General features: G+C 41.3%; 1 protein-coding gene across 2 annotated transcripts in view; it reads right to left on the reverse strand.

The window, feature by feature from the left end:
* The window catches only part of LOC122555953 (major facilitator superfamily domain-containing protein 8-like), a 73,522-nt gene extending 59,108 nt beyond the window's left edge, over positions 1 to 14,414 (reverse strand). Inside the window, exon 1 of one of the 2 annotated variants that reach the window (XR_006313401.1) lies at positions 13,777 to 14,414. Coding sequence is in view for 1 of the 2 variants with exons in the window: in XM_043702254.1 (XP_043558189.1) it covers positions 13,777 to 13,852 (76 nt within the window). In the remaining variant the exon portion in view is untranslated. The remainder of the gene's footprint in view (positions 1 to 13,776) is intronic. The other variant, XM_043702254.1, reaches the window with a different exon arrangement.
* Between the last annotated feature and the right edge of the window lie 752 nt (positions 14,415 to 15,166).

Consider the following 15,166-nt stretch of genomic DNA (forward strand, 5'->3'; position numbering starts at 1 on the left):
GGGCGGGGGGGGGGGGGGGGGGGGGGGGGGGCGTGCATGAGCAAGAGCAGACACATTGACAGGCATGATATAGCTGAAAATAAGGCAAGCAGGTCAAAAGGGATAGAGAAGATTACAGGCAAAGAAAACATACTGGAAACAAAAAAAAAGTGAGGCAGAGGCAGGTAGCAATGTTTTGCTCATAATAGCTATGCAAGACATAATAACAAAGCTATTACCTTTGGCCCCTTTATTATAACAAATAGCTAAAATATTTTAGAAGTTTTTTTGAAATATTGAAGTTTCATATACAATAATTTATTCGGGGTTTCATACCAAAACCTCTTGTAAATTATAGCTATAAAAAGACTTTCATATGATATTGCACTGATTAAAGTACCCAAATAAAAGTATCAAAATAACGTATCAAAAATTTCTCCAAACTCTATTACTAATTGGTATCAACTTTAGGAGCAGACATGAGAGACCACCCACTTTCACAGTCCAACTCACTCACTGCTGTTACTACAGTTCCATACAGGTCGCAACGACTCCTCTGTGCCTGCCACGCAACATCCTATTTTAAAACAAGCATGCATCAGTGAGTTTAAGTTAACTGCTCAATCCGGAATTACCAATATTCATTGACGAGCATTTATATCTGAACCATTCAAATACAGGGATATGAAAAAATTAGTGTACTAAATTCATTTTTTGATTTCCAAAATATCTGCATTTAAAATTTAACTAATCAACTTTGGTATCAGCTGTTAATGTTTACCCTAACTGGAGTAAACCATTCAACATTCACAAATGTATTACTTTACTACGCCAATGTTGTGGTTAATGATTAATACAATTTTGGACCATCAGAAGCTTTAGAAGATATATGACTATTATTCTGGCTAAAAATGCTATGTATTACTTAATTTTTATCACGTAACAGTAATGTTGCTAATGCAAGTTTATTAGGGTGCTTTAAAAAAAAAACAAATGCCATTAACTGGGAAATTCAATGGTCAGTCTGGAAAAATTGCAGCATTTATAAATACGTACTGTGCAAAGGTGCATAATTTAAAGCTCAATGTCATATAGAATCCCTACAGTTCGGAAGCAAGCCATTCAGCCGATTGAGTCCACACCGACCCTCCCATCCAGACCCACAGTATGGGTCCTATCTCTGTAACACTGTATTTCCTATGTCTAATCCACCCAGCCTGACCACTATGGGAAACTTAGCCAGGTCAATCCAGCAAACCATACCTGTGGACTATGGGAGAGCACCCGAAGGAAACATGCAATGTTCACACGGTCGCCAGAGGGTGGAATCAAACCCAGGTCCCTTGTGCTGTGAGGCAATAGTCATAACCACTGAACTATTGTGCTGCTCGCATGGTAATCATTCCTATTTTTCAATAGTTTGTTTTTTTCTCTATCCACTTTGGGGAATATTTAAAACCAACCTGCTGCTATACCATCCATACAAAGCACCACAGTGCCAATCGAACATTAGCTTTGCGGAGCTTTTATTGTACTTTGGTTTTGTCTCCAATTCAAAGCATATTTAAAAAGCAAGCAGTGATTCAGAATATTATAACATCAAATTTATTGGAAAAAAACTTTCACAATATATTAAAACTATGCAAAATTTATTTTAATTTTCAATATCACAAAAAGCTGATATGTAGTTGCATGCCTACAAGTTGATTGAGCCATTGTAATGCAGACCCATAAAACATTAGTCTTGGCTCACCAACATAACTGATCTTTTGAAAACAAAGATGTTTTCATTGCTTGTTGCAATCATGCTTACCATATAAGTTCAATGAGTATTCATATGAAAATATTAGTGAATATCTGATGAAAAAAATCAGACCAAAACACACTCCACTACTGCATTAACATTTCAGTTATCAATGAGGTTCCTCGAAAAATCCAGTAAAAACAAAGGTATCAACGATTCTCTCAAGGTAGGGATGATATTAAGTTTTATTGCAAAATAATGTTTTTCCTCAATATCTACAGTAGCATGTTATTCAGTAATTTAGAGCTGAAAATGTGTTGCTGGAAAAGCGCAGCAGGTCAGGCAGCATCCAAGGAACAGGAGAATCGACGTTTCGGGCATAAGCCCTTCTTTAGTTGGCCCTAAATCAAGTTGAAGAAAACAATTCACATCAAATTTTGTTAAATAAAAATAATTTGTTAGGAAGTCTTGTATCTTTTATAAAGCCAGAAGTGCAGAAAAACTCAACATTAATGGAATTTATTACTTGCAATCAGTGCCAGGCTAGAGATTTTGAAGCTAAAAATGATTGACCCATTTATTATGAAAACCATGGTCGGTTCATTGTGGACTGAAAATGAGACAGACATCAGCAGTAACAGTTGAATTAAAATTAGAAGTCCTATAGTGTGGAAACAGGCCCTTCGGCTCAGCAAGTCCACACCAACTCTCTGAAGAGTAACTCTCCCAGACCCATTCCCCTATCACTCTACATTTCCCCCTGACTAATGGACCTAACCTACACATCTCTGAACACTATGGGCAATTTAGCATGGCCAATTCACCTAACCTGCACATCTTTGAATGGTGAGAGGAAACCGGAGCACCCAGAGGAAACCCACGCAGACACGGGAGAATGTGCAAACTCCACACAGAGAGTCGCCCGAGACGGTAATCGAACCTGGGTCCCTGGTGCTGTGAGGCAGCAGTGTTAACCACTGAGCCACCATGCCGCCCTTCCATAATTCAATAACATTGCACAATACTATCATTAATAAATTTAAGTTACCACATTTAAACAGTGATGTAATTGAAGGAATTTATAAGCCAATTGTGTGATTAATATTTTCTAACTCCACCAGCAAGAAAGCAATGAACAGACTCAAATGCATGGAAGTTATGATTACATCTCTAAAATCTAATTTTCTGACGTGAGTGATTCAAATCAAAGTGTACACAATACTCTCACTTCTCTAACAAAATATGAACATACATATGAAAAAATAGGAAGGCTCAAAACAACTTTATGCAATAATATTCTTCAGTTAAAGCATGCATCCTCTCCCATCATTACAGCAATATCTTCGACACTCAACGATGTTTTCACATTGGATTTCAACTTAATACAGCCCTTATCAGAGTTGATGGTGTTGTATAAAATAATTGATATGGAAGGGTTTATTTAGGAGCAAAGCAGAAACTCCAATCACTCTGTTGAATCCCTCAGACTCTGGGAGTCTTAAGGAGTCCAAGGAGGCTGCATTATCCATCATTCCACTTTACTCAAGCCTTAATGTCATTTTATTTCTACTCAAATAAATAAGCTTTTAAAATTGAAGGCTAGGATTTTCAAATGCCCAAGGGGGCTAGAACAAGAACAAGCATGCTTTGAAAATAGTGTTTCCCATTAGAATGGGAGTGTCCTGATGCCTTTTGGATGCTGAAATGAAAGTAAAAGGTGGGAATAGGTAGTTGTCAGGAATCCAAAAGCCTTCAATTAACAATCAGCTAAGCTCCTTCAGTATCTTATTAACAAGTAAGGGTAGACCAGTGGGCATTTTAAATTTGTCAAATTTGCAGAAGCCGACCAGTCAGGCGCACTTCAGTGTATAGTTGCTAAGTTCAACCTGGGCAGAAATTGATGACTTTTTTTTCCCCACCACAAAACTAAAAATATTTGCAACTAGGAGACCTTGCTCCAGATTGGGCATGGTAAATTACAGTTGGCCATTTTTGCACAGAATGTGAATGCCAGCAATCTAAAATGCATTTTTCTGTATTCAGCAAGACAGTAGCAGGCCCCATCATGGCTGCTGCCTACCTTTGCTATTTATCTTTTACAAGCTGCTCCTACCTCCTGGCAACACTTGCTGTCATGAACTGGGCAGTAAGCTCACCTCCAAGCTAATCAGAGCACTTATATTTGTTGACTGACTCATAGGGGTAACACAGGTATGGCATGGATTCCTCACCCAGAATTGAAGGTTAATTCCCAAATTTAATGAAACACTTCTTGAAATCAATGTGTGACTGCTTTTCTAGTTGGAAGAACACTCATATTCTCCTGTTGATCAGATGCTTAAAACTGGGCTAAACTATGTCTGCTCTCAATTCACACTAGGACTGAAAAAAGTTAATGTTTTCAGCAGCCCCTTCACTTGATATTCAACAGATTACTTTCAGAAGTATTTACACTGGTGGTGTTGTCTTCCACAGATTTATTGAATTAACGTGATTATATGACCTTATTCCACAGCCTTCGTTCCTCTCTGAAAAGTGAACATGGAACATACCATTCAGAGATTCCATCATTGGTACAGTTGCTAGATATGTGTCATACTGTGATACAGTAATAGGTAATTATTCTGACTTCTGACTTACATTGAATTGTCTGACATCAACAGAAAAGCAAAATAAGGCAAGTTTCATTCATGATAGTTCAATTGATCCAATTCACTGCCCACACAGAGACAAGAGTAGAGAATAGGTTCAGCTTCAGCAGTCAAATAATCTACCAACACTTAACAAATGGGATTCATATGGTCAATATGGCAAGACACAGCAAAGCCATCTATAATCCAGCATGGGTCATCTGTTCACATATTTACCAAACAATCTTTTACCAGAAACACAAACAGAAGGTGCTGGAGAAACTCAGCAGGTCTGGCAGCATCTGTACAGAGGTAAGGAAAGTTAATATTTTAAGCCCAGTGACCCTGAATCAGTGTTCTGACCTGCAATCAATTATTGTGACTTTTCTTCCATTTGTAAATAATATAACTTAATGCTCTACTAAGCTTCCCTAATAAAGACTTGCTAAATGTTTTAGGACGCATATGAGAGCACAGAACAAAAACAGTAGATCACACAACTTTTTTCACATCATAACACTCTTATCACTTGCAGCCAGACCTTATTTCCCTTCACAAGTACGAATATCAAATATCTGATATCTGATTAGTTTATCACGTATTCATCTGATCATGCATTCTCAGCTTTCATCCAAAAGGAATAATAAAAATGCATAGCTTAAGGAGAACCTGTTGTCCAAAAAGACTTCAACAAAGCATTTGACAAGGTTAGTAAGGTGTGGAGGTGCAATGTTGGAGCAGGGTGGACAAGTTCAGAAGTCACACACCATCAGGTTATCGGCCAACATGTTTATCTGAAATCACAAGCCTTTGCAGCACTGCTCCTTCATCAAGTGACATGACATGGTTGGTAAGATTAGATCACATGGAATCCAGGGAGAGCTAGCCAACTAGATACAAAATTGGCTTGAAGGTCAGGGATAGAGGCTGGTGGTAGAGGGCTGCTTTTCAAACTGGTGGCCTGAGATGTGCCTCAAAGATCTGTGCTAGATCCACTGCTTTTCATCGCTTATTCAAATGATTTGGATGTCAATATTGGAAGCATGCTTAGTAAGTTTGCAGTAGATGATGTAGTGGACAGTGAAGAAGATCATAGTATTACAGAATCCATTCAGCCCATCCTCTGAAGAGCATCCCAACTCGACTCATCCCCATGGGACATTGATCAGATGGGTCAGTGTGCTGAGAACTGGTAGATAGAGTTTAATTTAGCTAGCTGCAAGGTGTTGCATTTTGATCAGGCAAACCAGGACAGGACTTATACAATTAATGGTAGGGCCCTGGAGAGCGTTACCAACAAAGAGACCCAAGGATACAAGTACCTAGTACCTCCAAAGTCGAGTTGCAGGTAGACAGGGTGGTGAAGGTGGTGGTTGGCATCTTGCTTTCATTGGTTAGAAATTGAGTATAAAAGTGTTGGGATGTCATGTCGTGGATATACAGGACATCGGTGAGGCCACTTTTAGAATACTGCAAACAATTCTGGTTGCCCACCTGAAGGAAAGATTTGTTAAACTTGAAAGAGTGCAGAAAAGACTTACAAAGATGTTGCCAGGACTGGAGGATTTTAGTTACAGGGAAAGCCTGACAGTCTGGGATTCTTTTCCCCTGGAACGTCAGAGGCTGAGTAGTGACCTGAAAAAAGTTTATAAAATCATGAGGGGCAGAGAAGATGAATAGCCTAAGGTCTTTTTCTCAGGGGAGTCCAAAACTAGAAGGGAACAGAGGAAAGATTTTAAAAGGGATCTTGGGGTAACTTTTTCGTGCAGAGGGTCATGCACCTAAGGAATGAGATGCCAGAGGAAGTGGAGTAGGCGGGTACAATCAGAACGATTAAAAAGCATCTGAATGGGTATGTGAATAGGAAGGGTTTACAGGGATATGGGTCAAAGTTGAGAGTGTGGTGCTGGAAAAGCATGGCAGGTCAGGGCAGCATCTGATGAGCAGGAGAATCGACTTTTCGGGCATAAGCCCCTCATCAGGAATGAGGCTTGTGATCCAAGGGGGTGGAGAGATAAATGGGAGGGAGTGGGGCTGAGGGGGAGAAGGTACCTGAGTGTGCGATAGGTAGATGAAGGTGGGGTAATTGGGATAGGTCAGAGAGGAAGGTGGAACAGGTAGGTAAGGTCATGAGGGCAGTGCAGAGTTGCAAGGCTGGATCTGGGATAAAATAGGAAGGGAGGGAAAATGAGGAAACTGGTGAAATCCACATTGATGCCAATATGGGTCAAGTGCTGGCAAATGGAACTAGGTCCAATTGGAATGTCTGACTGGCACGAAGAAGTTGGACTGGAGGGTGTTTCCATACTGTATGACACTATGACTCAATATATTGTATAAAGGCAATCTCCCAGTTATTACAAAGTATGGGTCATAGTTTATAAACTTCCGTCTCAATGAACGAGTAAAAATCCCAAAAATGCCTTTAATAAAAAAAGAATTTGGCTTATTCAATCATTGTAAATCAGCACCTCAGAATTCTTACAAATACAACATAAAAAGCCCTGTTATGGAACAAATACTTACTCAACAATAGACCTACATGTTTATCTAAGAAAAGCCATTCATTCCCAACAGAATAAATATTTCTGGGATTTATTGCCTGTATCATCGCATTACCAAACAGATAAATGTATTTTCCATTATAGCAGAGCTGAATAAAATCCTATAACATTTAAGAGCACATTTGTGTAATCTTTCAAGGAACACTATTGGATAATTATAATAATGGGTGGAAAACATAAGATTAAATTAATCTCACTTAAGAACAAATTATATTATTATTTTTTAAAAAAGATAGATCAAGTCTATAAATCAAGTCTTCCTAACTTGTGTGATGGACAAACTACTAGGAAAGAAAAATCTACAGGAGGTTATAAGTCTTTATTTAAAAAGCCATAACTTAATCAAGGAAAGTCAACGTTAACTTTTCAGTGGAAGCTCATCCATGACTAACTCAGTTGAATAGATTGTGGAGATAATTAGGAGGGTTTTTGAGGGTGGCACAGTTGAAGTCGTCAATATGGGTTTTAGCAGAGTTTTTCAATAAAGTCCCCCATGACAGATAGTTCAGAAACTGAAATGTTCTGGGAAATCAAGGAAATGGCAAGCTGAATACAAATTAGCATGACGTTAGGAAATAAACTATAATGGTAAATGAGTATTTTTGTGACCAAAACGATGTTTCCGATGACATTTTTCAGTATTAAGTACTGTGACATGTCACACTTCTCATGACATATCAACGATTCGGTATTGGGGTATGATTATGAGGTTATGTAATGAAGCGATAATTGCTTGTATTGTTGATAGGTAGTTCGACAGTGTGGATATTAGGTAATGTCCTTTAGCAGAGAGCTTAATAACACTGTGGCAGCAATCTAAAAATTACAGACAGAAGGACTAGAGGAAAAGGTTTCCTCCCTCACCATACCCCAAGTTGGTAGCAGGGGTCTTAAACTCATTGTGTGAAAGGGTTATAGGGGACAAAAATCCCTGGCACTTTTAAAAATACTCAGGATATTGATACAGACCAGGCCAGACCCCTCCACTGCCAAAGTATTCTAAGAGACAGCCAATTCCCTTAACTTTTGTATTTACTGAGGCTGTGCTGTGTTCCAGATATGATTCAATTGGTCCGCCACTAGGCTATAATCAAACACATTAAAACATATAATAGAGTTTTTTTTAAAAGGTCTAACTTTAACTACATTGAAATACTTAACAAGATAATGTATTAATTAACCAATTATTATAAACTGTTCCAATATAGACAGCACCCCTATAAACATACGCTTGGTAAAAATACAATTCAGCAAAACAGACATTGTTCTCACATGCTGTCTTTTTACTGCAGCAGCAGAGACAGAGTTCTAGCAGTTAGCTCCAACAGCCAGCCAGCAGAAACGTTCTCATTAACTGAAAAACAAAACCAAAAGTCTTCCTGGGTCTGTGTGAGCTCTGACCCTGGCCACTCATGACACTTTAGCCTTATTTTTTAAAAAAAAAAATCACCAAGGGAAAACTCAAAAGCTTTATTTGATTAGATTACCTACAGTGTGGAAACAGGCCATTGGCCCAAAAAGTCCACACCGACCCTCCGAAGAGTAACCCACATAGACCCATTCCCCAACCCTGTATCTACCTCTGACTAATGCACCTAACACGGTGGCAAATTCATCTAACCTGTACATCTTTGGACTGTGGGAGGAACCGGAGTACCCAGAGGAAACCCACACACACAGGGAGAATGTGTAAACTCCACACAGACAGTCGCCCAAAGCGGGAATCGAACCCAGGTCCCTGTGAGAATGTGTATTGGGTATGAGCAGGTAGGGAGAGTTAAGTTTTGAGTTTAGTGAAACAAAAAGCTTCAGCTAGCATGATTCGGATCAGATAAGAACTTGCAGTAGACAATGAGGTGCTGGAAGCAAGGGTAGTGGGTTGATGAGGTGAAAAGATATTTATTATGTAAAGCCATTTAACAAGATAAAGAAGCATTCAGTATGTAAAATCAAAAATCAACTAGGAGAAAGTGAGAACTGCAAATGCTGAAGGTCAGAGTCAAGGAATTCCTGAAGGGCTTAAGCCCAAAAAGTCAATTCTTCTGCTCCTCGGATGCTGCCTGACCTGCTGTGCTTTTCCAGCAACACACTCTCGACCCCAGTATGCAAAGTCAGTTAACTAAGGTGAAAAGTATTCATTATGTGAATCCAGTTAACAAGGTTAAGATCTTTCATTGTGTAACAGCAGATGGCTTAATCTTTAGTATTGACATTCACTGATTGTAACGGTCACCCGATCAATATGTATGTTGCCTTATCTGGATGCTCCTCCCTGCATGACCATATAATTCATTAAGAAAATGCTGTTTGAGAGAAGACTAAGAACTCATGTTTCTGTGCACAGGGGCGATCGTTCTTGCTCCCTCTAGGGCCCGGAATAAAGATGAAGGAGGTAAAGCCATACTGTATCTCTGAGTGTTTGCTTCGATTGATACAGTGATAAGGAAACAGTACGTCACCTGGCGCCGTGAGGCAACAGTGGCCACTGAGCCACCATGCTCACCAATTGTTTATCAAGTGCAGACGTTTCAACACCACTGTGGGCAATTCCCTTCTGCAAGAGAAATAGCACAGAACACTTCTCTTTTAAAACACAGTACCATCACAATATACACTGAAGGAGTACAGGCCTGGTTAAGTGGGATTAGGCTAGGTAGTCATTTCAAATATTTACAAGCAGAGGCCATTATGAACAGAGCAAACCATTAAAATTGATGGGGAGGTAAGGAGAGAGGGAAGGGGCTAAATCAAAATGGAGTTGGAGGGGGAGGTGAAGTACTATGCCCCCCACAGTTTCCACTTCTCTCTATTGGCACCAAGCGCACTGATTGACAGTGTGTGCTCCTTTGCCAACAACACTAAGGCATGAAAGAGGAAAAGGGGCAGACAGTTGGCACCCGAAGAGCAGAAGTATAGTTGCAACAAAAATAACAAAACTTTTTACAAATAACTAAAAATGGGGGTGCAATCTCCTGCAAACAATATGCACATGGTCTATGTATTCCATAATGCCACAAAAACCAACAATTGGGCTGGGTGTCCATGAATCGCTGCAATCTATGGTTATTAGGCTTAGCTGTGCACAACACCCTTCACCGCAGGTCCCTAATGGAAGACTCTGGTCACCCCCACAGCCCTCTCTGCCAGCCTCTTGAACCCACGATAATGGAGGTGTGGATGCCTGAGCATAGAGTTTCTGATGACAGCTGCTACTCTTGACAGTGGGAAGACCCAGCATGAGTCAACAGTGTTTCAGGCATTGATCTGGTCCTGGTAAAAGATAGGCAACTTGTTGAGGGAAACTTGAAGACCCTTGTGGTCTACAAACAGAAGCTGCATGTCATAACTGTAGTCACACACTTGGCAGAATTATTTTGTTTTGTCTTAGGGTTTAGCTCACACACTAAGCCAGGCAACTTGTCATGGTTGTCTGAAGTGGTCACATAGTATAGCACCGAGTTTTGTTAATCACACACCTACAGGACATGCCAACAGCCTGTACAGCAAAGACACTGCCTATGCATGAACCAAACTAACATGTCTCAAAGTCAAAGGGGAGTGGTTCACAGTCAATTCAGGGGGTCCAGATACAGCAATTCATGGGCAGCAGTCGATCTCAGATCAGGGACTTGGATACAATGCTCCCAAGTTGAACAATAAGGAGAATTTGGGCCACACTTGACATTTGGTAAAAACATAGCACTGACTTTGACATTGTTATCAAATGAGATGAAGCTAAGTGCAGGTGAGCTGTGTGGCTTGGATCGTAAATAGTGATAGGTGAGAGATGTTAGACTGGTATGTGCAATAACATTAGTTAGAGACAAAAAAAAGCTGCAGGGGCTGAAATCCAAATTAGCCAAGCACAGCAACACAGCAAGCCAGGCTACATCAGGAGGCAGAGAAGTCAACGTTGACTTCTCCACTTTCTAATACTGCCCAGCTTGCTGTGTTCTTCCAGCCTCCTGCTTGTCTAATGTGCAATAACATGTCAGCCATGCCGCTTCTATGCTCAGAGAAGCATCAGTTTGAGATTGCCCTCCAATCTCGTACCCAGTAAAGGGCAACTCTAGATTATCATCAACTGACCAGGTGTACAGCTGGTTTTCAAACGTAGACTGGTGCTAGGGATCCCAGGATGTCCCAATAGAGTCAAGTGCATCCTCCAAGTAGGAAATTACAAGAAGCAAAGCACCATACAGGCTCGTTCATAGGTAATAAGGTAAGTTTGATGATAGCACAAGAAAATGCAATAAGCCAATGACTGATTTAGATGAGAATATATAAGGCATGATTGGTAAGTTTGTGGACGACACCAAGATTGGTACTATCGTGGACAGCGAAGGTTATCCAAGATAGAACGAGACCTTAATCAATTGGGTCAATACACTGAAGAGTGTCAGTCGAAGTTTAATTTGGATAAATGCAAGATATTGCAGTTTGGTAAAAACAAACAAGGGCAGGACTTAGACAATTAGAAGTCGGGCCTTGGGTAGTGTTACAGAACAGAGAGATCAAGGAGCTACGGTACATAATTCTTTGAAGTTTGCATCACAAATAGATAGAGTGGTGAAGAAGGAGCTTAGCACATTTGCCTTCATTGCTCAGATTTTTGAGTGTAGGAGTTGGGACATTAAGTTGAGGTTTTACAAGACATTGGTTAGGCCTGTTCTGGAGTATTTTGTCCAGGTCTGGCTGCCCTGATATAGGAATGATATTCTTAAGCTAGTAAAAGGTTCAGAAGAGATTTATGAGGATATTGCCATTAATGGAGGGTTTGAGTTATGAGGAGAGTTTATAGGCTGGGACTTTTTCACTGGAGAGTAGGAGATTAAGGGGTGACTTATGGAGGTTTATAAAATCATGACAGGTATAGATATGGTGAGTGACAGATGTCTTTTCCCTGGGGTTAGGGATTTCAAGACTAGAGGGCATATTTTTGAAGTGATCTGAGAACGTTGGGAACGTGGGCCAAGCACAGGCAGGTGGGACAAGATGAATTTGGGCTTATGGTTATCATGTTCTGGTTGGATCAAAGGGTCTGTTTCCATGCTGTATGACTCTACAATGAGGTCACCTTTCCTCACAGGTAACTCGATATACCATTACTAAGAATCTACATTATAGAAGAGATACCTGTAACTGTTAGTCCAATTGGATCATCCAGTGCATTTTTAATACAAAATAACATACGAATCTCAATACATTCCTTTACATTTTATAACTAAGTATCAATTTTGAAACATTTTACTAAATGAAATTAATGTATTTCATAAGGGGTTTACCATTTGGGATGGACATGAAATCTGGAGAATATCTAAATAAATGCTTTCCAATTTTTTTTTCCCTGCTGTGACTCCATTTCAAGGTTTGAAAAAAATTGCAACCCCTCAGTAAGCTGTGGGAGGGGAGGGTGAGGTATTCAGCTACTGATGCTTGGGATTTCTAATCCCACTGTGGTTAGCCTGGATTAAATTCTCTATTTTTTCCCCAGTTCTACATTCTTGCCTTGAATTAGAAGGTTATGTTCTTGCTTAATACAATGATGCAATTTAACTGATGTCATTTAATGTATGTTACATGTCATTGGCAGCACCTGCTCATGGCCATCCTCTCGATTGTGCTCAAAACTCTGCAGTGAGTTTCAACAATATCATACACAAATTTAAAGTAAAATACTATAGATTCTGGAAATCAAATAAAAACAGAAAATCTTGGAGAAACTCAGTAGAGTTGGCAGCATCTGTGCAGACAGAGAAAAAGTCAATAAACCAAGTCCAATACAACTTTTCTTCTTGGACTTGAAACTCTGTCTCTCCACAAACACTGCCAGCCCTGCTGAATTTCTCCAACATTTTCTGTTTATATTTTAACAATATTGCATTCATCTCCCTCCCCTAGCCTTTCTCTGACTCAATCATAGATGATGCATGATCTGCCTGCACAGTTTAGTTTCTTAAAATTAATTATGTGGTCCAGCTCATTTTGGGAATAGTAAAAGCTCTTTTCCCTCATGACACATCCCCAAAAGGCAATTCTTAAGAGTAAACAAGTCTCCCAGTATGTTTGTTTTTAAAATAGGTGTTTCATTTTTTTTCTTGCTGGAAGCGTAATCAGTTACACCCCATTATGCTTCCTGTTCACAACCTTTCCACAAAAAATCCAAATGACAGCTGCACTACCTAACTACTGAATACAAATGTATCTCTAAAGTTTAACAACAGGATCCAACACGATGTTCCAATTAAGTCAGATTGGAATTGAAATATTAACTCTGCTCCTCTCTCTACAGATGGCATCAGGTGTGCTGAGCTTTTACGGCATTTTTTTTAAATATAGTGAACACCATGTTACAACAGATTAACAAATTCAATTTCGACACATCTGCCATCATATTTTACTTGCGTATTCATGCTTTAGAGCTCATCCAAATGTTTTCTTTGAAACATAAGTTGGCAAATAGGTGGCCAAGGGACCAGATGGTATCCCAGTCCACAAAGACGTGGGGGCTCTAATCCTCACTGTTGTCAGCCGCCGGCCCCCAACCCCAAAAGATGTCCATTTCAGTAAACGGTGAGAGTATAAAACATGATTATGGTCACACCACAGCTACTGAATCCATGGGATATCATTGCAAATGGAAGGAGCGGCGGGATGAAACATCATCGGTAAAGTGAGATCCCACTTTATCCTCTAACCCCGTTCAGGTCACAAACCGAATGTAAACAACATCGGAGCAGCCTGGAAGACAGCAGCAGGCACCGCTCAGAACACTCTCAGCCATTCCTGCCCATTCATTCATCACAGCTGTCCCGCGTGAAACAATGTAATGGAGGGACTGAACGTGCCCTTCGCTTACCGTACTCGATGCCGCTAAAAAGGAAGAGGAGACCGATGGTGATGTTGGTGAGCCTGCGTTTGGTCCGCGGATCCATCGCCAGCTCTTGCTGCTTCTACTGCGGCCAGCCGGAGGAAGCAGCCACTCCGGGCAACGACGGACGACACGGCAGCTCCTCCTCCCCCACCCGCCCCTCTCGACGCTGGACGAATGAGTCGACCGGCCTGCAGTTAGCCACTCGACCCCTGAACCGACCCTCGACCCGGCCCCGATTGGATCGCGAGCAGACGACCAACCGTCCAGGCGGCCGAAACCAGCTGAAGCCCCGCCCATTCACTCCTAGGTTCGCCCATTCCTACATGTGCACCGCCCCTGCATCCACCCTACAACACACGGATCCAGAGTCTCCGCCCATCACCTCAGCCCCGCCCATTCCCACCTGTGCCGCGCCCTTACTGCCCCTTTCCCACCAGGACCCACTGAGTGCCCGCCCATCACGCCTTGGCTCGGCCCATCACCTTAGCTCCGCCCATTACTAACTATGCCACGCCCTTGCTACCCCTTTCTCACCCGGAGCCAGAGTTCCCTCCCATCACGACCTGGCTCCGCCCCTTAATGCCCTGCCCATCCCGACCTGTCCCCCACTCTCACCTGACGACAGCAAGACCTTTTTCGAGTGAACATTGAAACTCTGCCACGTGACCTTCCTAATTTATTACTGATGATGTGGAGGTGCCTGTGTTGGACTGGGATGGACAAAGTTAAAAATCACACAACACTAGGTTATAATTCAACGTTAAAAATCACACAACACCAGGTTATAGTCCAACAGGTTTAATTGGAAGCACAATTCAACAGTTGGAATGCAACCTGGTGTTGTATGATTTTTTTTAAACTTTGTTACTGGCCAATCTTTGGAATTCCTTTTCTCAAGGGAGCAATGGATGCAGAATCACCCAGGGGTTGAAGGATTTTCAGGAATTTGTGGAATGTAGAATTGAGGTTAAAATCATTGTTGTGGAGGCACCCGTGTTGGATTAGGTTGGACTACCACCTAATCTGGCTGAACACTTCGATAAGATTAGATTCCTTACAGTGTGGAAACAGGCCCTTCGGCCCAACCAGTCCACACCGACCCTCCAAACAATAACCCACCCAGATCCATTTCCCTCTGACTAATGCACCTAGCACTATGGGCAATTTAACATGGCCAATTCACCTGACCTGCACATCTTTGGACTATAGGAGGAAACCGAAACACCCAGAGAAAACCCATGCAGACATGGGGAGAATGTGCAAAAACCTGGGACCTTGGAGCTGTGAGACAGCAGTGCTAACCACTGAGCCACCGTGCCCCTTCCACTCTGCTGAGCACATGCTGGACCTGGGCCTCCTCCATCACCACTCCCTT

This window comes from Chiloscyllium plagiosum, chromosome 13 (assembly GCF_004010195.1).
Source record: "Chiloscyllium plagiosum isolate BGI_BamShark_2017 chromosome 13, ASM401019v2, whole genome shotgun sequence".
NCBI classification, from domain to species: Eukaryota; Metazoa; Chordata; class Chondrichthyes; order Orectolobiformes; family Hemiscylliidae; genus Chiloscyllium; species Chiloscyllium plagiosum.